Source organism: Bipolaris victoriae (assembly GCF_000527765.1).
Source record: "Bipolaris victoriae FI3 unplaced genomic scaffold scaffold_49, whole genome shotgun sequence".
Classification (NCBI taxonomy): Eukaryota; Fungi; Ascomycota; class Dothideomycetes; order Pleosporales; family Pleosporaceae; genus Bipolaris; species Bipolaris victoriae.
Window position 1 is genome coordinate 188,899 of NW_014575343.1, and position 25,814 is coordinate 214,712.

General features: G+C 52.7%; 9 protein-coding genes across 9 annotated transcripts; 3 read left to right on the top strand and 6 right to left on the bottom strand.

Moving 5' to 3' along the window:
• Nucleotides 1-279: 279 nt before the first annotated feature.
• Nucleotides 280-2,742, bottom strand: COCVIDRAFT_101139 (hypothetical protein; the record flags this gene model as incomplete). Its single annotated transcript, XM_014700499.1, has 6 exons — nt 280-396; nt 452-1,812; nt 1,866-2,160; nt 2,212-2,296; nt 2,380-2,522; nt 2,689-2,742. 6 exons carry the CDS (start codon nt 2,740-2,742, stop codon nt 280-282), a joined length of 2,055 nt encoding a protein of 684 aa, XP_014555985.1.
• Nucleotides 2,743-3,722: 980 nt separating this feature from the next.
• Nucleotides 3,723-5,423, bottom strand: COCVIDRAFT_100939 (hypothetical protein; the record flags this gene model as incomplete). The annotated part of the gene is made up of 1 exon (XM_014700500.1): nt 3,723-5,423. The coding sequence occupies one exon, from the start codon at nt 5,421-5,423 to the stop codon at nt 3,723-3,725; it is 1,701 nt and encodes a 566-aa protein (XP_014555986.1).
• A 1,774-nt stretch (nt 5,424-7,197) lies between these two features.
• Nucleotides 7,198-7,374, bottom strand: COCVIDRAFT_100955 (hypothetical protein; the record flags this gene model as incomplete). Its single annotated transcript, XM_014700501.1, has 1 exon — nt 7,198-7,374. A coding segment is annotated over one exon (177 nt), but the record flags the coding sequence as incomplete, so codon positions are not given.
• Nucleotides 7,375-8,376: 1,002 nt separating this feature from the next.
• On the bottom strand, nt 8,377-9,129 carry COCVIDRAFT_16602 (hypothetical protein; the record flags this gene model as incomplete). The annotated part of the gene is made up of 1 exon (XM_014700437.1): nt 8,377-9,129. The coding sequence occupies one exon, from the start codon at nt 9,127-9,129 to the stop codon at nt 8,377-8,379; it is 753 nt and encodes a 250-aa protein (XP_014555923.1).
• A 508-nt stretch (nt 9,130-9,637) lies between these two features.
• COCVIDRAFT_38398 (hypothetical protein) lies at nt 9,638-10,856 on the top strand (the record flags this gene model as incomplete). Its single annotated transcript, XM_014700502.1, has 4 exons — nt 9,638-9,755; nt 9,812-10,154; nt 10,203-10,759; nt 10,813-10,856. The coding sequence occupies 4 exons, from the start codon at nt 9,638-9,640 to the stop codon at nt 10,854-10,856; spliced, it is 1,062 nt and encodes a 353-aa protein (XP_014555988.1).
• Nucleotides 10,857-13,765: 2,909 nt separating this feature from the next.
• Nucleotides 13,766-17,280, top strand: COCVIDRAFT_100934 (hypothetical protein; the record flags this gene model as incomplete). Its single annotated transcript, XM_014700503.1, has 5 exons — nt 13,766-14,014; nt 14,116-14,761; nt 14,819-16,261; nt 16,310-17,061; nt 17,113-17,280. 5 exons carry the CDS (start codon nt 13,766-13,768, stop codon nt 17,278-17,280), a joined length of 3,258 nt encoding a protein of 1,085 aa, XP_014555989.1.
• Nucleotides 17,281-17,874: 594 nt separating this feature from the next.
• On the top strand, nt 17,875-19,676 carry COCVIDRAFT_27247 (hypothetical protein; the record flags this gene model as incomplete). The annotated part of the gene is made up of 5 exons (XM_014700504.1): nt 17,875-18,631; nt 18,717-18,878; nt 18,931-19,001; nt 19,054-19,148; nt 19,205-19,676. 5 exons carry the CDS (start codon nt 17,875-17,877, stop codon nt 19,674-19,676), a joined length of 1,557 nt encoding a protein of 518 aa, XP_014555990.1.
• A 542-nt stretch (nt 19,677-20,218) lies between these two features.
• COCVIDRAFT_101077 (hypothetical protein) lies at nt 20,219-21,830 on the bottom strand (the record flags this gene model as incomplete). The annotated part of the gene is made up of 4 exons (XM_014700505.1): nt 20,219-20,449; nt 20,514-21,091; nt 21,143-21,653; nt 21,702-21,830. 4 exons carry the CDS (start codon nt 21,828-21,830, stop codon nt 20,219-20,221), a joined length of 1,449 nt encoding a protein of 482 aa, XP_014555991.1.
• Nucleotides 21,831-22,285: 455 nt separating this feature from the next.
• COCVIDRAFT_101132 (hypothetical protein) lies at nt 22,286-23,995 on the bottom strand (the record flags this gene model as incomplete). Its single annotated transcript, XM_014700506.1, has 3 exons — nt 22,286-22,420; nt 22,469-23,243; nt 23,295-23,995. The coding sequence occupies 3 exons, from the start codon at nt 23,993-23,995 to the stop codon at nt 22,286-22,288; spliced, it is 1,611 nt and encodes a 536-aa protein (XP_014555992.1).
• Between the last annotated feature and the right edge of the window lie 1,819 nt (nt 23,996-25,814).

The window sequence follows — 25,814 nt, forward strand, 5'->3', positions numbered from 1 at the left end:
GTCGCAAAAAGTTGACCATGCGGCGCCGGAGCCGAGGACAACGCCCGCCGATCATCACCATCAGGCACCTTTGCGTCATGCAGGGAAAATGGGCCAAATTCATCACAACAATCGCATACAAGTCAACTCTACACACAAAAACATTTGTCAAATGAATCAAATTCTATACATTGGTTGATATCTTTCTTCAAGCGGGCTGCCGCTTATTAATTTCGTCACTCATCACAAGGCTATGCTCGATTCCTCTGCCCCCAGAACTAATCCTACGCTACCAAACACTTAGATAAGCTGCTGGAAAGCGCGGTCAAGAGGAGATCGCAGAGGCTTGACCTCCTTGTAGAAGTCAATGGTGGCCTTGGCACGCTTAGCAATACCCTCGGGGGTAAACTCAAACTTCTGTAATGGGCATTAGCATTTGTCTCAAGCATTTCAAGTATTCAATGATTCTTACCTTGTAGACCTCCTTGTATGGTCCAGAAGCACCGAAGCGGTTCAGACCAAACTGCTCGTGAGAGTACTTCTCCCAGCCCATGGTGGACATGACCTCAACACTGAGCGATGGGATGCCGCCGGGGATGACCGACAGCTTGTAGTCCTTATCTTGAGCGTCAAAGACCTCGAAGCAAGGAAGCGAAGCAACACGGGCAGTGATGCCCTGCTCCTTGAGGGTCTTGACGGCCTCAAGGCAGAGAGAAACCTCGGAACCAGTGGAAACGAGGGTAATCTGGGCGTCCTTGTCCTCGAGAGCAACGTATCCTCCCTTGATGGCCTTCTCGAGTGTTGAGCCTTCAAGCTGGGGCAGGTTCTGACGAGTAAGGGCAAGGATGGATGGCGTGCCCTTGGAAGTGAGCGCCATGTAGTAAGCAGCAGAGCACTCGTTTCCGTCGGCTGGGCGCCACACCATCATGTTGGGCAGAGCACGGAAGTGGGCAAGAGTCTCAATAGGCTGGTGGGTAGGACCGTCCTCACCAAGACCGATCGAGTCGTGGGTAGCAACATAGATGACACGCTGGTGTGAAAGCGAAGACAGACGGGCGGCACCGGCAGCGTATGAAACGAAGTTGAGGAAAGTACCACCAGCGGGGATGATAGTTCCGTATGCGGACAATCCGTTCATGACAGCAGCCATGGCGTGCTCACGGACACCATATCGCAGGTATCGGCCAGACCACTCACCAATGCCGAGATCCGGGGGCTGGAAGTCGATGGCCTTCTTCCACCTTGTGTTGTTGGAGCCAGTCAGATCGGCAGAACCGGAGAGAAGCTCGGGAACAACGTCGTGGATGGCCTCCAGAACAGACTCGGAGAGCTTTCTTGAGGCAATCGCAGGGTCGCTAGGCTTGTATGTGGGAAGGGCCTTTTGCCAGCCCTCAGGAAGGTCGCGAGTTAGACGGCGAGTAAGGTCAGCGTGAAGCTCCTTGTGCTCCTCGCCGTACTTCTGGAAGAGCTTGTTCCACTCCTCCTCAGCAGCAGCACCCTCGGCTGCGTGCTTGTGGTACATGTCGTAGACCTCCTGGGGGACCTGGAACATCTTCTCAGGGTCGAAGCCGAACTTCTCCTTGACCTGCTTGCAGTCGTCGGCCTTGAGGGGGTTGCCGTGGACGCCGCCGGTACCCTGGAGAACGGAACCGAAACCGATGGTGGTGGTGAGCTTGATCATCGAGGGCTTGTCGGTGACCTTCTTGGCCTCAGCAATAGCCTTCTCGATGCCCTCGAGGTCAGTGTCACCGTCGGGGACGTGCTGGACGTGCCAGCCGTACGCCTCGAAGCGCTTGGAGACATCCTCAGTGAATGCGCACTTGATGTCACCGTCTGCAAAAAAGTTAGGTCCAAGTCGCTATTTGCCGAATTTGCCAGAAACTTACCAATGGAGATGTGGTTGTCGTCATAGATGGCAATGAGGTTGCCGAGCTTCAAGTGGCCAGCCATTGAAGCAGCCTCGCTGGCAATACCCTCCATAGCGCAGCCGTCACCGAAGAAGACGAATACGGAGTTGTTGATCAGCTCGTAGCCGGGCTTGTTGAAGACGGCTGCGGTGTGCTTCTCGGCAATGGCGAGACCGACGGCATTGGCGAAACCCTGACCGAGAGGGCCAGTGGTGACTTCAATACCGGGGGTGTCATGAGACTCGGGGTGGCCGGGTGTGATGCTGTCGATTTGCTGCGACGAGTTAGAATTTGCCCTTTGCGTAAAAAAAATGTATTTACTTACACGGAACTTCTTCAGGTCCTCAATGCTGACATCGTAGCCGAAAAGGTGGATGAGCGCATATTGAAGCATGCATCCGTGACCGTTGCTGCGCTCAAGTTAGCTACATTGCCCGCAATGTAGAGGGCGGATGCCACTGGAAATTGAAAAAAAAAGCAGAAGAATACGTACGAAAGAACAAAGCGGTCGCGGTTGACCCAGTGGGGGTTCTTGGGGTTGAACGTCATGAACTTGTTGAACAAGACGTGGGCCACTGGGGCCATGCCCATGGGCGCACCCGGGTGACCCGAGTTGGCCTGGAATGTGGCATCGACCTATAAAGAGACAAAAAGTCAGCCATTGAGTCGTTCTGCAGCGTGTAATTCATGATCGGTGCTTGCAATGCTAGCTTGCTTGCTGGGCGGAAGAGAAGCTTGCCGCGAGCGGGGCAGCTGCGCAAGCATAGCGGGGGAGGGAGAACAAGAGGCAAGAGAGACGTACCGCTAGGGTTCGGATGGTGTTGATGGCAAGCTCATCAGTCTTTCCGTACGGCATGATGGGCAGACTGTGGATGAAAAACGGATTGGAAGAGAAAAGAAAGAAGATCGCGGAAGACAGCGAGCTACGGTGTTTAGGTTTTGTAGGTAGTGGGGGTGGGTGCTAAGGCCGTCATGCCTGCCTCAGATATGATGCACCAAAAGTGGACATGTAGGTGGGGTCCTTTTGAGCCAGCCTGATTACATCAATCAGTCCCACCCACAGCCCACTCTCTCTTGTCAATGCAAGCAGATAGAGTAAGCCGCAATTGCGCTGACCAGGACACCCTAATTGCCAGTCCGGCCCACTGACTGTCTCTTACTAACCTCTTGCCTGCTCTGTCCTTTGCTTCTCTCTCTTTCGCCACGCGCCGAGAAGCACCGTATTCGGGTCACAGTGCGCCGACCGCCACGGCCATTAGATTTTTTTTCTTCTCTATTGCCAGTTTCATCGTCTTCCCTGAGCCAACCGGCCAGAGCAAAAGCCGACAACAAACCACAAAGTAATTCTTCCGGGCGCCTATGGCCGACACACAACCGAGATCGGCGCCGCGGCCGAAGCGCTGTTTGAGGCTCAAAGTCTCCTCTACGGAGTGACCCTCGTCTGGACTAGAGCCGGTTATTTAACCTATTCTCCGAGGGCGCAGTCAACGACTGTGACAACGTGGGGTTTGGTGTTGATATTGTAATTAGCCCTAAGCGGGACTCGGAGCCCATTTTACCCTGTTAATACCCTGATAACCACCAACCAGAGCCTGCGCGCCAAGCACCAATCGATCCATCTATAGCGACACGCGCGCCTGTGTGCAAATGGAACAAGAGATAATGAGTAAACATGTAAAAAATAACGCTAAGAAAAGTACAGTCAGGTCTCAAGTTCAGTCTCCGCCCCCCATTCCCCCCCTTCCAAATTAGAAAATTTTATACACAAGACAAACGAAAGGGTATATGTATAGTCAAGAATCAACTCAATCGCCCGCTCCGTGTATGCTGGACTTCTCACCTTCGCACACCATCTCCCCACCCAACCTCTAGAAACAGGTCTTCACCCTTCTTCCTCGGTGTCAGTCTTGGAACCCAGATAGGACTCTTAAGTCCGTCTACGTCAAAGTCAACATTGACGTCTCTTCCAATATTCACTTCCGTCATATCCTCTCTTTTCCTCCTCACATTTAGCGGCCTCACAGCCTGTTCCTCGTACATGACCGGGCTCTTACCCCACGCCCCGCTCTGCACACGGCTTTTTCTATCAATGCTATTCTTAGAGGCGGGTGTCATGTTCCATGACTCGGCGCTGATGCTACGCACATGAGAGCGGCCGTTGTTACGAGGTGGGCTGACGACACGGCGGGGCGGCGATGTGAACGGGTCACGATGTGGGCTCTCAAGTCGGGGCCGCGATTCAAGAAGAAGCGGGGGAAGAGTGTTGTTGCGTTTATGAAGAAGCGACGATGCACTCGGGACCCGGTGTGGACTCTGGTACCTGTGTTGTTGTGGGCTCCGTGATACTAGTTGATTCGAGGCTCGCGGCACCTTTGGATACCGTAAGTTGGAAATTGGAGATTCCGCGACCGGTGACAGTTGCGGTACATTGCTGTCGTCGGAAAGCTGTTTCTGGTCGTCTTCGTCTTCAGGCGTCGGATCGTTGGCATCGACTGTTTCAAAAGACGTCTGGCTAGACAACGAATCACGCTGGTTCGTCCAAGTCCGAGAAAGCGTACTAGACGACTTCTTTGGCCTGATCTCGACTGTTTTGGGTGACTCTTTAGGCCGAATAATGCGCGTAGGGCTAGCCTTAGGCGCCTCACGGCTTCGATGATTGGAAAAGTAATAGTCAATGATATCTCCTGAGGTGCTGTCTTCGCGCGAGCTTGCGGTTGTAGCTTTGGACTGATATGACGTAGCTGTGGATGGCTGCTGGAAAGGCGATGCGAGACGTGGGCGTGTCGCGGGCTGCGGACGAGGTTGTGGCGCACTGTTCCCAGGCAGTTCTGCAACAACCATCCGTTTCGATTGCTGTCCGCCCTTGTTGGGCGGAATTTCTAGAAACAACTCAGAGTTTCGGCTATTCCTACGAGCGTTGCTGTTGTTGGGATACGGTGCTGTCCTAGCGGGTTGCAATGAGCGGATAGGTAGGACTGGAACTTGAGGCGTTGGCGGCATCATCGAGGATCTGCGATGCGAGCCTGGTTCATCCTCTTCAAAAACAGTCTCTTCTGTCATTGAACTGATGGGGCGTATGACGTTGCTGGCCTGTGGCTGGTTATTACCCGGAATTGTCTTTTGGATCGCAGCCGGTGCTGGTTTCTTTGGAGCTAGAGGATTTCCATCCAGCTCTGCGCTTATAGCCACGCCTATTTGATCCAATGGCAATGAAGAGTTGGATGAGCTGTTGGAAGTTCCTACTCCAAGCCGCTGCACTGGGCGAACTCCTTTCTGGCGTCTCCCCTGAACGAGTGCCGGTGCAGGTATGGGTGGAAGTTGCGTTGCAGAGTCAGAGTTGCCTTGTACAGGAACGTAATGCGAGAACCGTGTCGAAAACACCTTGTCCTGCTGTCCCCGGCCCTTGTCATCGATAAGCATAGTGTTTCGCTGCTCCTTCCGTCTTCTTAGCCACACGCTCAAGGCCATGAGCCCGATAGCCAAGACAAACGCTGCCACTGCAGCAACTGACAGCCCAGCAATCTGTGCAGGCGTCATTCTGGGTTTGTCATCTGCAGCTTTGGCGACTGGAGCCGATGTGGGCGTCGCTGAAGAAGTAGACGATGACATTAGGGAGGCAGTATCAGCGAAAGCAGACTGAGTCGAACTGGTCTGGGTAAGCCGAGCCGAAGTGATGGTCGGGGCCGTGGTTGTGATTGGAGTCGTCACCAACCGCGTGGAAGATGGCGATGCCGTAGAGGTCACGACATAAGTAAGAGCACTTTTGGTTGGCACGACGGCGTATGCCTGTCCTAGACATATCCCGTAGGCCGCACTTAGATAATCTTTGGAGTCCTGTGTTGGGCACGACAAGTAGATACAACCTAGAGCCACTTCACCGAGTGACTCTCCCGCGGTACTATAACGAGAGCAGAGACACTGAAGACTTTGTTGGCCAGAGCATGCCACAGGAAACCTTTCGTCCAGCGAAGTCCGTAGGCATGATTGTGCACAAGATGGTACATTTTCTTGAAGCGATTGAGGAAGTGCTTGTGGTGTAGGAGTGACAGTAGGAGCTGCCAGCAACGGCGAAGCTAATATTAAAAAGACTGATGGTATCCATGGCCTTTTGAAATGGCGCAGAAGCATAATGTACGAGATCTGCGCGGACATAAGCTACATGCTCTCAGATCGGAGCAAGTCAAAGAGTGTACTCACTAGGAGATCTAGACATGAGGGCAGATGCAAGGAAGCGCTGGACCTGCAGCGAAAGGAGACAAGGAAATTGAAGGAGAAAGACTCAAGGAAATTCGTAAAACGTCTTTAGCTTCATGGAGTTTTGTTGAAGTATCCAAGTCAAGCCAGCGGCGGCTGGTAGGCTGCCAATATGTACTGGCATGTTTGCCAGGCGCCGTGTCGGGGCGGTGCCTGAGCAACCGCTGATACGGTACATTGGGGGCATACCGAGGCCGTTGACACCCATGGTAAGCGCTCACGGATTGAATACAGAATGATTGACTGAAAAGGCGTCGGTTACACAGTGTGGTGAGGCGAAGATGCTATTCTAGGCGCTGGCATGCTGCGCTAAGCGCTGAGGAACAAAACTAGTCTACCACGTCAGCCAGTAGTTGCACGGCATCGGGAAAGTCGTTGCGCAGAACCCCAAGGCGAGTCTTGGCCTACGTGCATGCAGGAGACGAAAATACATTGCAGTTGCGCATTATTCGTGACAATGCGGGACTCTGCGTACCAGCACACGGCCGCAGTTGGTCCATATGATGCGATACTCGACTGACGGTGCGTCTGCGTTGTCAATGGTTGCAACGTCACCTGACTACATGCATCTGGATTGAACAGTGTAGTAATTGATTGTAGCTTTTTTGGATGCTGGATACCTGATACCGAACTAAACATGGACCTGCATCGGGGAATGGGCGGAAGCTGCAAAGCGCCCTACTAAAACCACTCCAGTTCAATCGACATCACGTGCTTGGCGATGGTGCCTGGCGGCTAGAGTTGCCTGCGGGTGTGCAGATCAGATGCAACGATCCCCGAACGACAAGCGGATAATGAGATCGCGGCCATGGTAGTGTACGAGAAGGTCCGCAGACGAGACGGTCCGATGTTGTGGACATAAGAACTTGACGAGTCAGAATGACGCAGTTGGGACTGCGATGTTGCGTAGCTTGTGGAGCTTGAACGGTGTGGAAGGACCGAAACTGAAGAACCTCACATATGCAGTGTATACTTATGTAGTACTTACACCCACACCTACGATAAGACGGCAATTGAAAAAGTCTATGCGCGTGTATGAGCATCGTCAAGATGATGATCAGCTCAAAATGACTCTGAGGTGCTCTGCACGCACGCAATGAGAAGCACGGGCGATCGATCGTGAGCAATCTGGAGCGATTACCAACAAGAGGGCGGTGACAAAAGCTAAAAGCACCAGCGTGAGCGTTGTCACGAAGGTAGAGTGTCTGTTGGGTCGATACCATGCCCCCTTTTTTTCACCGAATGCTCACGCATGGCCATGGCTTCCACGTGTGGTTCGTGGATCGTCCCGCGTGTTCGAGTCAAGATATCGACACCAAAGCCGTGGCTCTGAATGCATTATCCTGGCGAAGAAATGGAAGGGCCTGGGTGGTAGGTTGTTGGGGGGCCTAGGGGATCGAGAATGGGTTCGAGATGCAGCAAAGGTCAATCGAACGGTCAGTAGCGTTACGCGTTCACAGGAGCTGATCAGCGCCCTCGAGGCAAGGCAATTGCCACCTGCACCCGACGCTGAGGCAAGATGACGACGGAACATGGTTTACTTTGACCGTTAGGATAACCAGAGTGGTTGATAGAACCAGAGACAGGCGTCAGCGGCGATTGGCTCTGGCGCGCGCGAGTCGGGGAGATGAGGGGGGGATGTGACGACGGAGGTTTGGCGAATGTAGGCGGCCTTTCGGGCTAGCCTAATATAGTCAAGCCCCAATAGAAAGCATGGTCCAGGCTTAGTGGAAGCGAACGGCAAGTGGCTGGCGGAAAAGAGTAGCACAGCAGAATATTTTTTTTCCTTCTGTGTGAACACAAGCGCAGTAGCATATAGGGAGGCGGACAAGGAGGCAAGATATAATGGGTGGATATGCAGCAGCAAATGCAGGTAGGGCAAGGCAGGGCAGAGGGGAGGGGGCGTGCAGAGGTGGAGGCGTGTGGCTGCATGGGGCGGAGTAAGACAAGGTTTCGAGCCGTGCTTGGGGTCTGCTGGGGCTCCGAGCGTCGGGCTACTCTTAATTCTATGGGGCCTTCATTTTCCACAAAACCTTCTAGAAGCGTAGCCAGACAAAAGTCGGGCGGGATGAGTTCGGGAGTTGGATGGGTGGACAGCGCTTCCATGTCCAACGGGCACGACAGGCGCGGAGCCGATTGCTAATCAGAGATAGACTACTACTACGGCGAGCCAGCGGAAGACGAGGCGAGAGGGGAAAAGATGAGCGAGCCAGTGAGAGAGTAGGCGGGCGGGCGACTAAGTAGGTACCATGACGGGTTCCTGGAAGCGGAGAGGAGTGGGCAGGTCGGGTAGCGTGTCGTGAGTAGAGTGTAGGGGCCGGGAGCTTTGGTCGTGGGGGGTTTTGTTATTGTTATTGTTGTTGTTGTATTGTTGTGCTGTTGCTGAAGGTAGAGGCAGAGGCAGAGGCAGAGGCAGCAGAGACGGAAAGCAAAACAACGGCAGAGACATGCCGGAGACATGGACAGAGACAGACAGCGGCAGGCCGTGGCAGCGGCAACAAGAGTAACAGCAGGTGTAGCAGCTAGGCCGCAAGCAGGAGGGTTGGCCGCTCCAGGCCGGCAGACACGAACAGGCAGGTGTCGGAGGGTTTGTGTGCGTGTGTGGGCTGTGGGCTGTGGGCTGCGGTGGGTTGCGCGGTGGTGCCGTCGTGCTGGTCTTGCCATGGTGCCTGTGGTGCAGCAGCAGAGAGTGGCCCGCGCCTGCCCAGCTAGACTCTGGTGGCCCTTCCTTTCCAGGATGGCACCGCTCCATTCCGGCAAGCGCGTCTCCTTTCGCGGCCTTCTTCAAGCCCTCATCATACAATCCTTTCGTTCTTTGCTTCTCCCAAACGTCGTCACCAACCTGCCGGCTCCCACAATAATTCCTCTGCTGCAGCGAGCGACTCCCGCCCGTTGTCCTGCCACCTCCCGCCGCATTTGCTTGTTGCTGTCGTTGCTGAGTCCTCTCCCAACCAGCCAGCCCAACCGAGCCCTCGCCTCGCCTCGCCATTGCAGAACCACCCCCCCCAGTCGATCCTTCCCCCCCGAACCGACCGTGCAGCAACCCTGAAGACCTCGGAGCGAAGCGAAGCGAGCCTCGTCCTCCATACGCCAGCCATCCCTTGACACCCTCTTCGTCTTTTACCCCTTCCCCGTTTGATCTCAACACACACGCCCACGCGCCCAAGCACTCTCGCAATTGCGACCTAGTCTTTTGTAATAACAGGTGAGCATCTTTTTTTTATACACGCAATCTCGCCGTCGCCATTGCACTCGACCTCGCCGCCGCCGCTGCTGCTGTTGCTCTGCCATTGCGACAGCCTTGCTTACCCATCATCGCACCTCCCTCACCCGGCCAAGCCCGCCTGCGCGCTGCTTCACTCGTGCATCGCCCGCCACCGCCCATTGAGTCTTTGTTGACATTGCCTACCAGGTTTCCGTGTTGGCCGGCCTCGACGGAACATCGCTACCTACCTTAACCCTAATCACTACACCGGACGCCGTCCCTAACCGCCACCATGGGCTGCGGAATGAGCACAGAGGAGAAGGAGGGAAAGCAGAGAAATGAGGAGATTGAGAATCAGCTCAAGCGCGACAAGCTGATGCAGCGCAATGAGATCAAGATGCTGCTCCTCGGTCAGTATTGCGCGCCGCCTGCAACTGCGACTCACACAGGCTCTAACACAATATAGGAGCCGGAGAGTCTGGAAAGTCGACTATCCTCAAGCAGATGAAGCTCATCCACGAGGGCGGCTACTCGCGCGACGAGCGAGAGTCGTTCAAGGAGATCATCTTCAGCAACACGGTCCAGTCGATGCGCGTCATTCTCGAGGCCATGGAGTCGCTCGAGCTCCCGCTCGACGACCAGCGCGCCGAATACCACGTCCAGACCATCTTCATGCAGCCCGCCCAGATCGAGGGCGACAGCCTGCCACCAGAGGTTGGAAACGCCATCTCTGTTCTCTGGAAGGATGCTGGCGTGCAGCAGTGCTTCCAGCGCTCGCGCGAGTACCAGCTCAACGATTCGGCCAAATAGTGAGTCCTATCTCCATTTTACCCGTGCATCGCCACTGACCATGTTAGCTACTTCGACTCGATTGACCGCATTGCCGCGCCCGACTACATCCCCAACGACCAGGATGTCCTCCGTTCGCGTGTCAAGACGACTGNTATCACTGAGACTACCTTTATTATCGGCGATCTCACCTACCGCATGTTCGATGTCGGTGGCCAGCGATCAGAACGTAAGAAGTGGATACACTGCTTCGAGAACGTCACCACCATCCTGTTCCTGGTCGCCATCTCCGAGTACGACCAGCTGCTGTTTGAAGATGAGACTGTCAACCGTATGCAAGAAGCCCTTACATTGTTCGACTCCATCTGCAACTCGCGGTGGTTTGTCAAGACATCCATCATTCTGTTCCTCAACAAGATTGATCGCTTCAAGGAGAAGCTTCCCGTCAGCCCAATGAAGAACTACTTCCCCGACTACGAGGGTGGCCCAGACTACGCGGCTGCATGCGACTACATTCTCAACCGATTCGTCTCACTCAACCAACATGAGACGAAGCAAATCTACACGCACTTTACCTGCGCCACGGATACTATGCAAATCCGATTCGTCATGGCTGCAGTAAACGGTACGTAACGTAACTTTTGTTTTGAGGGGGCACAACGCTAATAGTTTTTGCAGATATTATAATCCAGGAGAACCTGCGGTTGTGCGGCTTGATATAAGCACGAGAACGACTGAGTCTACGAACCTCTTTCACCTTGAACTTGTATCACAGCTTGTATGCCTCATGTCCTTTTACAGGCGTTGTGGACTTTGCTTTGCATGCTTGCGCTTCTGTCGAGAAATGGCTTGCTCTCGGCCCGCACCGCTCTCTCTTTGATACCCTGCAGGCGGGCCGGAGACGCCATGGATTCACCATCTGCGAAGCGGTTTTTTCTTCTTATCTTTTTTTCCTTTTTTTCTTCTCCCTTGAACATCTTTCTCCTGGACAGAGAGATTGGGCATTGGAACCGCCGTCCCCTTTGGTGCCGAGAAAGTATTTCTGTGGGATCATCGAGCCGACGCGTGTGTATGTGTGTGTAGCAGCGGCCAAAAGAAGGGGAGGGGAGAGAGGGAGGGTTTCCTCATTTCCTAATACTACGTCCAGTTTTTTTCCTTTTTCTTAAAACCCTCTCTCGCTCTCTCCGGTAGCTACCTTGTTACTTACTTGCCACGTTGTTTGAAGAAGAGAGAGAGAGTGCGTTTTGTTTTCTTGCTGCTACTTATTTCCTCTTGTTGATTTGGCCGGTTCCGCCCCCGCTTCAAGTATGTACACAGCGTGCGTGAGATATGTAGTGAAATGATGAAAGCAAAAACCTGGTATATGAGAACAGCTTTATTTTTCTTTTTATATCTTTATGTATGTCGAATATTAATTAATGCACAGAGAGAGAATAGCCAGGAAGACAGAGAGAAGGGGCGAACGTAATATCATTATATTCTTTTGATTCTTGTTTTCTTTTTTTTCTCCTTCTCTTCTCTCTATCTCTCGACACCCAGATTCCCACACTGATGATACCATGTTTTTCTTTTTTTTTCTTGTTTGAAATCTCAAATCTTCCGCTCGATATGCAGGGGGGGAGCGGAGGGGATGGGGTTTCCAGAAGCAAAAAAAAGGGGGGGTGGTAAGGATCAAAAAGAAAAACAAATCAACTGACCAAGTGTGTATGCGTAATTCTCTATGTACAACAACATACATGATTTAATCACCAGCTAACTAATGACACAAAAGAAAGAAGAAAACAGTTAGATTCCCAAAACCCGACCCCTCGGGTTCCCTTGTTCCCTTCCTCCCGGCCGCTTCGTATTTTTTGAATCTCCATTCCTGGGAGACGATCAACGATGTGCCGGATACAGGCGAAATGCAGCAACCTTCCCCCCCCTAGGCCACCCTAACTATTTTCTTCCAGTTAGTCTTGGTTTTTTGTTTGCTTACCGGGCTCTTCCTGTGGTTATTCGGGCCGGATGGCAAAGTAGCTAGGTCAGACTAGGTTGGCATTTTCTGGGGGGGGGGATGAGACTAAGGTCGCTGGGCCTTTTGGGGTGTGTTGCGAATGGGGTAGGGGGGATGGGTGAGGGAGTAGTGATGCGGTGCCAAGTCGAGGGGGGGAAAGAGTTTGAGGGGTGTCTGGGAGGGGTTTCATGGTTTGTGTGGGGAGGGAGAAGTGTGGTGATTTGAAAGAGGGGAGGGGGTGTGTGTTTGTGTTTTTTTCTTCTTTTTAATTTGGAAGGTGCGAGATGAGGAAGTGGAAGGTGTAGCGCGTGTGGAGGAGAAAAGATGGGTAAGGGAATGGGTGTGATGTCAGGAGGTTTTGAACATGGGAATTTCTTTTATTTTTAGAAAACAAGACATGCATGTAGTAGAACAGGGTAAGCACGACAAAAATTTGTTTTATACTACTAACAAAACGACGTCAGATGCGGGAAAAAAGTCTTGCTTGATGATACGCAGAGTTTGGGCTTGGCTTGCATCAGCCACGGCAGAAGCCACAGCCACCAGCCACGGGTAAGCCGGACGGAACCAGGGGTGCCCAGAGCGCCATGTGGAGGTGCCCAGACAACGCCGCCAATTTAGGGTGGGCCTCTGTTATACAGTAAACACTTACGTATGTATGTAGGTCCGTTCTATGCAGGTGCCGGTGTGGCATATCTGGCAGCAATCTAATATTCATGTACATTGATAGATACACATGTATACGCATGCATCAAATTATGGCTTTTTCATCCAAGACCCCCAGCAAGACGTGCCGATTAGCCAGGAACATGGCGAATCGGCGACAAGTCAGATGTATGTAACAGAACTGACGCACTCGAGGCCCCCCAGCTGGGACGGGCTGAAGGGCGAGGTGGTGCAGCGCAGAGGGGTGGGCTGTGCAGCATCCCACTCGTTCGTACACATGGATGTATGTAAGTCGATACATGGGTGGGCAGATAGGGTGCGCCGAGGGTGCCCCGCTAGAGGCTCTGGTACATGTACGTACATGTAATGTAGTCAGACGCGGGCATATGTGCATGTGTAGATGGTTTAGGCGCCCGCGTATAGTAGATATGGATAGGTACTCGGGGGCGGGTTGTCTAAAAGCAGCCAGGCCCGGACGAGTAAGACAGCGGCCATGGGGATTTGGGAGTGCGGCATTTGAAGACGCTGACGGCATAGTCGTCGTTGCCGTCGTCGTCTTTGGTCGCTGTGAATGGAGTAGCCGCAAGACCCGGCAGGCGCTCCTCGCAGCCGATGCTGGCGCAAGAGACAGATTGCGGAGCCTGGCCTCGTTCAGCCCTCTTGTTGTGCGTGCACATACAGGCCTAGATATGCGGCGGCCCCCAAGCTCTCTCTATTTGTCCGTTCCCCCCTTAAACCTAAACGCCCAGCCAGAAGAAACATCTCCATCTCCCTTTTTTCCCTCGATTTTTGAGCCGAGCAGATTGCGCGTAGCACATGTCGTGAGCCAACGTCCTGCCAACGGGCGGCGCATCATCAAGCAATACTTGGCTGCCGCGGACCGATCACCAGGGCCTTGATTGAACGCGTAGCCACGCAGCCCCCCCTCGCCCCGGCGGCGGTGCAGTCGGCAGACCGAGGCTGGCCGCCAACATGCCCCGTCCTACATTTACCACCAGGCTCTCGCTTCCGCACCGCCTCAAGCGCCCGACCAGCTGCTACAACTCGTCCTCGACCCCAAACACGCAAACCCCAGCCTCATCAGTGCCTGCCTCGCGCAACAGCAGCCCCCGCACCCGCCCAATGCCCGAGCAGCCCGCCCCAGCTGGCCTGGTGTTGAGGGTCAACGTCATCAAGGGCAGAGACCTGGCTGCAAAGGACCGCAGTGGCACCTCTGACCCCGTGAGCCCCCATTCACCCCGCCTGCATGTCTAGCTGTCTAGCACATGTGCACATGTACACGCAACACAACACACAAACACACGCTAACACCGCGTTTACAGTACCTTGTCCTCACCCTTGGCGACGCCAAAGTCACCACCCCCGCCATCAACAAACAACTCAATCCAGAATGGAACGAAACGCTCGAGCTGCCCATTGTCGGCGAGCAGAGCCTCCTGCTCGAGGTGGTCTGCTGGGACAAGGACCGCTTCGGCAAGGACTACATGGGCGAGTTTGACGTCATACTCGAGGATCACTTCCAGAACGGCCTGACCCAGCAGGAGCCCCAATGGTTTCCCCTCGAGGCCCGCCGCTCCGGCAAGAAGAAGTCGGTCGTCTCGGGCGAGATTCAGATGCAATTCACCCTCATTGACCCCCAAAACCTCAGCGCCAGCCCAGAACAAACATTGCAAAAGTTCTTTGCCATTGCAGGTCAGGCGCCCAGCCCCGACGAGGATGACGAAGACCTGGGCGGCAACAGCAACAGCACCGACGCAGAGGAAGATGACGACTCGAGCTCAGACGAGGCCCAGGATGAGTCCAAGAAAGCTGAGAAGAGGGAGAAGCGGCGTAAGAAGCTTAAGCTTGCGAAATTGAAGCGAAAGATCAAGGGCCAGACTGGCTATGCCTACTCGAGCAGCGGCGATGTGGCTGGTGTTCTTTTCCTTGAAATCCAGCGATGTTCCGATCTGCCACCGGAGCGCAATGGTGAGTTGTCTTTCATGCTACTAGGCGCCTTCACAGACTGATGTATTTTTTTTCCAGTGACACGAACCACATTCGATATGGATCCCTTTGTTATCACATCGCTCGGAAAGAAAACATACCGTACCAAAACGGTCAAACACGACCTCAATCCCGTTTTCGACGAAAAGCTCATCTTCCAAGTCATGCGCCACGAGACCAATTACTCGGTCAGCTTTACCGTCATGGATAAGGATAAGTTCTCGGGCAACGACTATGTCGGCATGGTGAACTTTCCGCTCGAGAAGGCGATTTCCACAGCTCCCCAAGAAGACCCAGAGACGGGCCTCTATAAGCTCCCAGAACCATCAGATTCCCCTGGCGTCTCTCCTGATGGCGGGTCAAAAAAGTCGCGCTTTCGCATCCCAATGTCCCGCTCTGGGTCTACTCACAGCCTCTCTCGTTTGGGCCGGCCATCACTAAAGAAAGAGTCTTCGACTGGCTCGCTCTCCGTACAAGATGCGAACGGAACCCAGCCTCCATCACCAGGGGCTCCGCCCAGTGCCCTTACCGACTCCAACGGTAACCTTACCCCGGGCAGCACGCTCAACCTCCAACCATCGGCTGTGGACGATGAGGACCTGAAAATGTATACTCTTCCCCTGGAATTGAAGCACCAGGAGCGTTGGGAGAACAAGCACAACCCAACACTTTACATTCGCGCTAAATACCTCCCCTACAAGGCCCTTCGGCAACAGTTTTGGAGAGCCATGCTCAAGCAGTACGACGCCGATGAGAGTGGTTTGCTTGATAAGGTCGAGCTCACCACAATGCTTGACACACTTGGCTCTACACTACACGAAGCGACCATTGACAGCTTCTTCGAGCGATTTGCGTACCGCCACAATGGAGAACACCTCCTCACATTTGATGAAGCTGTAGTCTGTCTTGAGGACCAGCTGCAAGCCACAGAAGCAAAGAACGCCAAAATGGACGGTTCTTTTGCATCGGGTTCCCAGACACCAATGACCTCTGGAATGCTCACTCCGATCAACCAGAGCAGCTCCACTACTTCCATTCCAGTCTTGGAGACCAATACTCTGGGCAAGGAAGGCGAGGAAGGAGCTGATATCGAGATTGACGACCTGGCGGATGACAAGGGCGAGGAGCATGTCATTGAGATTCGCGAGTGTCCCATCTGCCACCAGCCCAAGCTCAACAAGCGCTCGGACGCTAACATCATTACTCACATTGCTACATGTGCCAGTCAGGACTGGAGACAGGTAAACAACATTGTCATGGCTGGCTTTGTTACATCAAGCCAGGCTCAGCGCAAGTGGTACTCCAAGGTCATCACCAAGATCTCGTACGGTGGCTACAAATTGGGTGCAAACTCGGCCAATATCCTTGTTCAAGATCGTCTTACGGGCCAGATCAACGAGGAGCGCATGAGCGTATATGTCCGCCTGGGTATTCGTCTGCTTTACAAGGGTCTGAAGGCGAACAACATGGAAAAGAAGCGAAGTAGGTTACTCATTCTCGCATAGAGTCACAAACGCTAACCATTAATAGTCCGCAAGCTCCTCAAGTCTCTCAGCTTCAAGCAGGGACGAAAATACGACGACCCTGCATCTGCTTCTGAGATTGTGCCCTTTATCAACTTCCATCAACTAGACATGTCCGAGGTTCTGTTGCCCACGGACCAGTTCAAGAACTTTAACGAGTTCTTCTACCGCGCACTGAAGCCAGGTGCGCGCCCATGCTCCGCACCCGATGACCCAAGGGTAATCGTGTCACCTTCCGACTGCCGAACCGTCGTTTTCAATACCATCGACGCAGCACAGGCCATCTGGGTCAAGGGTCGTGACTTTACCATTGAGCGCCTGCTTGGCGACGCTTATCCGCAAGACGTAAAGCGTTACCATGGAGGATCACTCGGCATCTTCCGTCTGGCGCCGCAAGACTACCATCGTTTCCACATCCCTGTCGATGGCGTCTTGGACGAACCCAAGACGATTGAAGGTGAATACTACACTGTTAACCCAATGGCTATTCGCTCAGCGTTGGACGTGTACGGTGAAAATGTCCGAGTCGTTGTTCCTATTGACTCTGTCGCACATGGCCGTGTCATGGTTATTTGTGTAGGCGCCATGATGGTTGGTAGTACCGTTATTACGCGCAAGAAGGGTGAGCAGGTCAAGCGTGCTGAAGAACTCGGCTATTTCAAGTTTGGTGGTAGCACCCTGCTACTCCTTTTCGAGCCTGGTCAAATGCGTTATGATGAGGATCTCGTGGAAAACTCCAACTCTGCCCTTGAGACTCTTGTAAGTATCATTAGATTCTACATTGCGATGATTCTGCTAACACTCTGAAAGGTCCGCGTCGGCATGTCCATTGGCCACAGTCCCAACAGGCCAGCTCACGTTCCGGACATGCGCAAAAGCAACCCTACCCATGAAGAGAAGCAGGATGCCAAGCGCCGTATCGAAGGTAGCTTGGCGCCTGCAGGTGTCAAAGGACCCATGCCTGGCGCTGGCATGTAGAATAGATCGCGTTAGAGTGTGCCGGAATAGGCATACACAAAAGGCATGGACAGGCTTGGATATTCAGTATCATTCTGGTGGTGCGCTTGGCGTAACGAGGTTATGATGGAATGTAAGCATACGGATCAGCGGCGTGGTTTGTCGCTTTTTCTCGGGCGTTTTTAAGAGGTTTTCTTGAGTTGTGGTGGATAAGGTGTATCCTAGATAGATATCATATTATGTACATATACTTACATTACCTACTTGCATGCATGTTTGATTGTCGCGCTGTGGGGAACGCTAACCCGCTGGTCACGTGCGCGCGCTAGTCCTGAAATCATTGTTTTGATGATGCTGGCGGCAGGTGCACACACCAACTTCCTTGCTCCCGTGTGACGACCGTTCCCCTCCACGCCCGTCGCCCAAGGATATTCACGTTACCGCCTAATCATTACGCACGCCCTGCTGATACTACGAGCATAACTTGGATCGCACGCGCATTGCCTTCACTCGCGCCCAACTTTACTCGACAATAGCTCGCCTGTCCGCCGCGCCCATGCACGCGCTTTGACCGAACACCAACTCTCCGAACCCCGTGACGCAGAAACTGGACTCATGACTACCATCTTCGCGCGCTCCCCGCTGCAATCGCTTCCTATGGCCACAAACCGACCGACGACGCGACGAAGGAGCGCAAAACAAGCTTTCGACGATGACGATGCGCCGCCTGTGCAGAAGCGGCCAAGGACGGAAGTAAATGGAACGACCAAGAAGCCAACTGCTGCGCCAAAGAAGAAAGCTAAAGCTGCTGCATACGACGAGGACGATGACGGTTTCCAATTCTCGCGTCGCACGTCGCGAAGGACCACGAAAGCACCCCCAGTACCGGAACCAGAGCCCCTACCCGTGGAGAAGGCTGTACAGCCCGCGCGTCGCAAGAAGCAATCGATTGCAGCAGTCGACCCAGAATCATCAGACTCAGGGAAAAGGCGGAGGTCAGCGCGTATTTCTGGCGACAGAGAGCAGTTGGAGGTGCGGACAAAACCCAAGGAGCCTGTTGCAGCAAAACCGCGGACCAAGAAGAGTGCCGCCCCTGTAGTCAAGGAAAAGAAGAATCAGACCACCCCGGCTCCGGAAGTGCAACCACAAGCAAACGCGTTCCCCGGTGTGCAAACACCCACGCACAATGAGTTGCAGAATGCGAAGAAGCGTGATCCAAACGCGCAAAGAATCATGCTGCCTTTTGCAGACACACCAGTCATTACGCGGAATAAGGAGATGCGCAAAGGGAACAAAGATGGACACCGAAGAAGCAGTACAGGCTTACGAGGGAGGAGAGCAAGCTCCCTGATTGATAGTGGTCAGTCGAATGGTGAGTTTGGACAGATTGTGCATGCACAAAGCCAATGCATTGGGCAGCGCGTCTGGCAAGCAGTACATGCTAATACCTGTTGTAGCATTACCCCATTCCGAAGTTGAAGTCCGAGAGTTTTACAAGTACATTGAGCAAAGTCTGCCTGAACCACGGCGAATGAAGCAACTCCTGACATGGTGCGGATCGCGAGCACTACCAACGAAACCCTCAGGAAACGTTAAGAATGCGAATGCGATCATGGCTGGTATGTGGGGACAAATCGCAAGATTGAAGTTGGAGAGACTAATGGAATCCAGCTCGGGCGATTGAACAAGAACTTATCGACGATTTTGCTGGGAAACCCGAGTTATCAGATTGGTTCAGCAGGGTATGTGTGGTGATTTTGCTATGCAAGGAGCTCCAAATTGACAAGTATACAGGAAGAGACTGCGCTACCACCAGTGGTGAAGAAACCGAATCCACAAAACGAGAAGAACCAGGCCACATTAGAGGAACTAGAAGCAGAAATCAAACAGTATGTTCGGGTTTCTACGGGATGTAAGAGATGTTGCATAACTAACTTGAGCGCAGACTGGAAGAAGAGAAAGCAGCATGGGAAGCCATAGCTTCATCCTCAAAAACCATGCCTCTACCCCCCGCACCTTCAATACCCACGTCCATACCCTCACTATCCGACATCGACATCTCCTTCCTCGACCCCGACCAAGCCGCCATACTCTCCGTCCTCCAATCCTCATCACAACCACAATCCACCCCACAACCACCTTCTTCAGCATTCACATTCACATCCCCCACAACACTACAAACGCACCTCACTTCGCTCGCCAACTCCCTCGAACCCCACATCGATCTCTTCGCAGACGGTGTCCACAAAATCGAGCAGTACAGACAGACGGCCGAACGTGTAGCAGAGCGCGTGCTGGGCACGGCGGCAAAGCGGCTGGAAGAAAGAGATAGAGAGGCGAAAGAGCGAGCGGGGACTCAGGGCATTGGCGTTGGCGATGTACTGCGGGGTCTCGCTGGTGTACTGGGGGAGCAATAAAGAAGAAGAAGAAGAAGAAGGAAATCTTTGTTCAGTTTTTTTTGTCTTCTGCATCCCCTTGAGAGAAGGAGAGAGAGACACTGGAATCGAAATAAGTTTTTTTGACTGTGTCAATGATACCTTTTTTTTAGGCTCCATTCTTTCTTTCTATCTATCTCTCCTCTCTCTTTCTTCTTTTTAGAGAAGGAGAAAGTTTGCAACGCCCTCATGGTATGAGCATGAATCTATGTCGGAGTTCTTTTTTGGCCAAACTTTGCATTTGCGCGTGGCATCGTGGGGTCTTGTTTACTAGGGGTGGGGTGGTTCGTTTGCTTTTTTTTATGGGAAATAGGGGAGTGAGAGATGATATACCAAATTCTGCTACCTTTTTTTGGGGGGTTGAAACTGGGCTGGCTGTTTTTTTTTAAACGCTGAAATATATATATATATATATATTCATCTTGATATTCCGAATCCCTTCCATCCCCCCCCCCCTCCATTCGGGAACTTGAATATGCAGAGAGAAAAGAAGTACATGTGTACCTTGTTCACCGACATAATGTTTAATTCCTAACACACCAAATGGCCAATCTCGCAATCTCATCCTCCAAATCTAGCACGAACCCCATGGTCAAGCGGAGAAACAGCAAGCGCTGCTCTAAATACACGAGGACGTCAAGATCCGTCTCGACGAGCTGGTGGGGCGTGCGGCCGAGGAGCTGGCACCATGAATCGTCTGAGAGGATGAGTTTGCCCGAGCTGATCTGGCCTGTTTCGTCTAGTATGGGACCGAGCTGCGTACATTTGAATATTAACTGTTTGTTCATTTGGTCAAGGACAAGGAAAAAGAAGACTCACGATTCTAGGATTGATACGTAGAGTAACTACATTTTCACAGTGCTTACATTTCATATTCACACTATTGGCGAAGAGCGGAATACCGCAGCACTCGTTGCTCATGAGCATGTTGCGCTTGAAGGGCGTGACGATGTTGAGGCCTGTGATGAGGACGCTGAGGTAGCCGACTATTCTTTCCTTTCTACTGGAATTAGATAGTGAGCGGGCGACGGTGTCGACGTCGGCAAGCGTGTAAAGTGCCTTTATAGCTGCGTTCTCAAAATCTTGGATTGCGGTTTGGGGAATGGTGAAGGGAGGGTTCACGTGTTCCCGCTTTGTGAGGCGTTGTGCCATTGCTCGGAGGCGCCGGGCGTCGCCCATGTCCGGGTCGATGTCGACTCGCGAACCACTTTTGATTGTAAGTTTGGCCATTTTGTCGATGCGCCAGCCGGGGTTTGAAATGAGTAGGATGGTCTTGAAAGGTGTGAAGAGCGATGCTGAGTCGCACATGGAGGAGTACAGAGTCAGGAGGCCATCAGCTGTGTCGTCAAAGATGCCCAGGGAGATGAGCTCGGAAGTTGTGCCGTTGCGGTTCATGTCTAGTGTGGTCAGTTTTTAAATAGTTGCATATAAGAAGAATTCCGACGTACATTTCTTTTTTGCTCCAATGCTCCTCACACAGACAAGCAGCTTGGGTTCGTCAATATCATACCCGCCATCCATGAAGCTTTTCAACGTCATCAGCCCAGCCAGTGCCCTACTCTCTGTCACGCCATACGGCCTCTTGAATCTGGCTCCATCATCACTACCCTCGTATACCGCAAAATCGCAGTTTCTCTCCCCTTCAGGAAACATACTCGTGAACAGTGGTGCCGTACTGGGTGCCAGTGCGTTGAATTCAGACGAGTTGGAAATGTGCACTGTCCATATGCCAACGAGCTGGCCAAGCTTCAGCTTGTATCGAGGTTCGGCATACCAGAGGCGTACAGTGAGTACCCCTGTGTTGTCTGCAATCATGACTTTGATGCATCCTTGGGCAGCTTTGTGTGACTTGCTAGGTCTCATTTGGTCGTTGAAATTCACTATACGGCCCATGAGAGCGAGGTTACATGGACCAGGTTTGAGAGAGCCTATATCGGCTTCTTCGTAGTCCAATGTGGGCTATGAGTTGTTAGCAATGATCTGATAGGGGGTGTTGAGATATCGTACTATCCATATACCTGCTGTGTCTACTGCTGCCGGGGCAAGAGCGGACTGCATTTCCCCTGCAGTAAAGCCATCACTGTTCTTTGATGGCGAGGATGAAAAGTAGAATTGTATTGAAGACGGTGATGGCATTATTGAGTGTGGGTTTCGGGTTTCAAGGCAAATGTAAATGGTTTGAGGTGAGGGTTGGTTCGAAAAAATACAATCGCTCCTTCCTCTTCCAACTACCTGACTAAAACAGCATCAACACCTGCCTGTAGCGTAAGAATTTTGAGATTCATATCAAAGCGGGTGCACATGCCCTGTAACTACAACGTTTGTTAGAAGACATTAGGAGTCGACTCGATTTTCTTGTCATGATGGTGTCCAGACATGGTCAAAGAAGGCTTTGACCTTTAGTGTTAAATATTTCTAGCGACAATCACATATCACGAAAGACATAAAGCAACTTTGGGAAGACATTTTATATTGCTTTAACGAGAGTAAAGAGTTGGCCAAACAAATCACAAGCACGTCTAGCCGTGCAAATCGTCAAGTCAGTCAAACAGCTGGTGCATACCAAGTAACCATCATGTGTTATTAGACATCTAGAAGAGCTTGTGCTCAAGAGTCATGTCGTTCTCAGGCTCAAGACCGACACAGGCACGGAAGATGTTGGTGAGAGCTGCACGCTGCTTGGCAAGAGCGTTGACGACTGGAGTGCCCGGAGGGGTGAGAGGAGCCTGGAATAAGTTAGTTGAATGAAAGGCATAACAGTATGTTTGACGTACCTTGAGCATGTAGCTGAGGACGCTAAGCACGCTATGGAAGTTGTTGAACTTGGCGTCGCTACCTTCACCAGCCTGAGCCCTCCACTGTACACGGGTCATCATCTCGGCGACGAGCACGAGATCGATGATCAGAGGCGAAGCCAGAAGGGAGTCCTCGCAAACATTGAACAAGCTGATGGTCTGGTGACCGTCAAGGAAGATCTCAGCGTAGTACTCGTCCAGAGCACGCTTGTCGTCTCCAACAGCAGGCATGTACTTGATGACGACGCAGTGGTCAGGGTGCTCTCCATCTTTGTACAGAACGTTGTTGGCAGCGACCATGTCGTCGACAACGTTGGACTTGGAGATCTCCTTGGAACGGAACTGCTTCTGAGAGCTGAGGTTCATACCGTCGTTGTTACCCAGATGGTTGTACGAGGCAATCGAGGTGAGCTTGATACCAGCGCTGATCATGAAGTCAACGAGGGCAGACTTCATCTTGGTCTGGCCAGACTTGAAGTCATCACCACCAATGAAGGCATTGTGCTTCTCAGCGAGCTGAATCGCACCAGGGACAAAGGTGTTTTGAGGAGAGCCGTTGATGAAGGGAACACCCTCGAGGATCGAGGCGACGGCGAAGACAGTCGAGGGAGCAACTTCCTCGTGGCCAGATTCAATGGCTTTGAGAAGGTTGTCCGCAGTGTCGTTGACGCCCTCCAGGATATCGGCATAGCGCTCAGTGTTGGCAGTCCACTGTACAATCACCTTGTCGAGCCCGTTGGCAGCCTTGAAATCACTATTGAGATGTTAGCAAGGATAATCATGTCATGTTTAGAACGGCACTTACCGGATGTCCTTGCGGATCTGCTCAACATGGGCCATAGAAGCCTTGGTACCCTCCATGACGTTGTCAGCACGCTCTTCCTGGTTGGCGGCGATAAAGTCCGGGTAGTAGATGCTGGGAAGAGGCTTCATAGCGCTCATCTCCTTGCGAACCAAAGACTTCAGAGACGGGGACAGGACCTTGGCGCGGTCCATGGCGTCAGCCAGGTTCATGCCACTGATATCCCATCCGCCAACAACAAGGTCATTGGGATGGACCATAGGGAGGAGATCATGGAACGGGATATGAATCTCTTGGCCGGTCTTGCTGTCGACACCAAGCTTGGTAGTAGAACTCATGATGACGGAGCCATAGTAGTTGGCACCGCGCTTACCCTCTTTGGTTTCCCAGACAAGGTTACGCTTGTTAGCAATGATGCCGGCCGTGACCGTGGTACCGTTGTTGCCGCCCCAGCCTACCAGCATGACGCCAGTCTTGGGGACTTTGCGGTCAACCTTGAAGTCGTAAAGGGTCTCCTTGGGAACAGCGACATAGTGGCCGTCGGCGTTCTTGGTGACGTCCGTGGTGCGGTAAGTGTACTTTGTCTTGATGGTGTCCTCGGTATACTCGACATTGGGCGAGTTGACGACAAAAGGAGCCTTGGGGGCCGCCTTCACCTCCAACCCATTCGCGTTGCCGACGCTTTCTTCTGCGTGTGGTGCCATGATGATTTTAATTCAAGTTCTTGTTGATTTGGTGAACTTAGTTGCGGAAGTCTAGATCCGACGCTGCCCCAGAAGGAGAAGTACGTCGGCCGGCGAATGGGTTGTGGATCCTGCGGGGTGTTAGTCAAATCCACCTCCACGTCGTGATATCGGTCCCCATGGGGTTGTGGAGGGGTACTTACGAGCTGAGGAGATTGGAAAACGTCTTGACAGCTGGGCAATGGCCCGAGGGAAATTTCAGGTGTGGTTGATGGAAAGGGGAGATTGTAAGCTTGTCAGTTGGCTATGGTCTACAATCAGAGAATGTTGGTGTGTGAAGGTAGGCAGCAGCTGGGGCGCAGTGTAGTCACTTAAATGCTCTCGTGCCGCTGCTGACTTATCACTACCACTCGCAACCGCTCCCGCCTGCAGCCGGCCAACGTGTTCACCCACCGCCTCTTTGCCTTTACCTCTTGGTTCTCCACTTTTCGTCGTCGCCATTATTGCCGTAGTCCTCTTGAGGCGTAGAGACACCAATCGACGCTTCGCATGAGTCCTCGCGATATTCGCCATGTGCCGCTATTACCCCCACTAACTCGCCATTATGCAGCAGCAACCTCGTTGGGTTTGGCAAAAGATGCAAGCGACGTGGGACAGAGTGCGGTATGAGCCTAAAGAGACGGCACATTGCATGGACAGCTGTCGCTGTATGTGCTCGGACGCAGTCCTACAATCTCTGCTACAAAGCTCAACACATCCCGCCTTCTTGTCGAGTACCCCACCATCACGTGTTTACTACTAGTCAAAGCGGCAGGTATCTCGATACTAAGGCATCACTTGGACACCTTGCAAGAGCGCCTAGCATCAGACGGAGCGTTAGGCTTTAAGCTAAGTTATTGCCTTGGCGATTTCTACTTCATCAGTCTCCATGGACCACACCCAAAAGACCGAGTCTTCTCCAGCGCAGAAGTATGACGACCAGCTTCCTGAGCCAGATGTTGTTTCAAAGCTCGGCCGTGTCGCCAGTCGAGGACAAAGGTGGCATCCGAAACGCGATGAGCTTCAAAAATGTTTGCACAACGGCAAAGGCACGCGACGTGGTTGGCAGCAGAAAAAAAACGGTCACCAGGGCAATCAGAGGCTATGCAAGATACGAGTCCTGCCATCACACAATGTTCTAACATGGAAAGTATCTTGTACATGAATTCGTCACGGAGCCGCGTTATTTTAGCCGTCTGGGAAACAGACGAACATGTGTGGGGCATAAACCTAGGTATTTGGGAGCAGGAACCCTGATACCGCTTGCATCAGGCCGGATACGGTAGGCTGCATGTGGAAATGAGCGATCGACCCGTGGACCATGTGAGGGCGTATGTGTGTGTGTGCGCAACATTTGTTGTTTGCGCCGCCATTGCTTGTTGCTCGCGCCATGAGACGATTCGAAACGTCAGGTTCCGATCTGGTGATGCAACACACTCATACACTTTGGCTCACTGTGTGTACTGACGTAGTAGTCGAGGGATAGAGTTTGCTGATTGTGGGCAAGTAGGTGTTATTTACGTTGCGAAAGGGGTGGTGAGGTGCCAATAATCTATTGTCTGCAACGTAGATCGGGCAGCTGGGAGCGATGTCACGTAGAGCCAATCACCCCGGGCGACTAATGCTGGTCCCCTGACGGTTGTTCGGCGCAGGGACAGGATGCGAACAAGGAGCCTCGGAAGGCCGACTCGCCAGCACAGTCAGTACAGTCAGTGTTCGGTCGATTCTTGACGCCTCGCAGTCTGGCCGCCGTGTGCGACAAGATGCAGGGCCAGGTGGCTCGCTCGAATGGCGGGCCCGT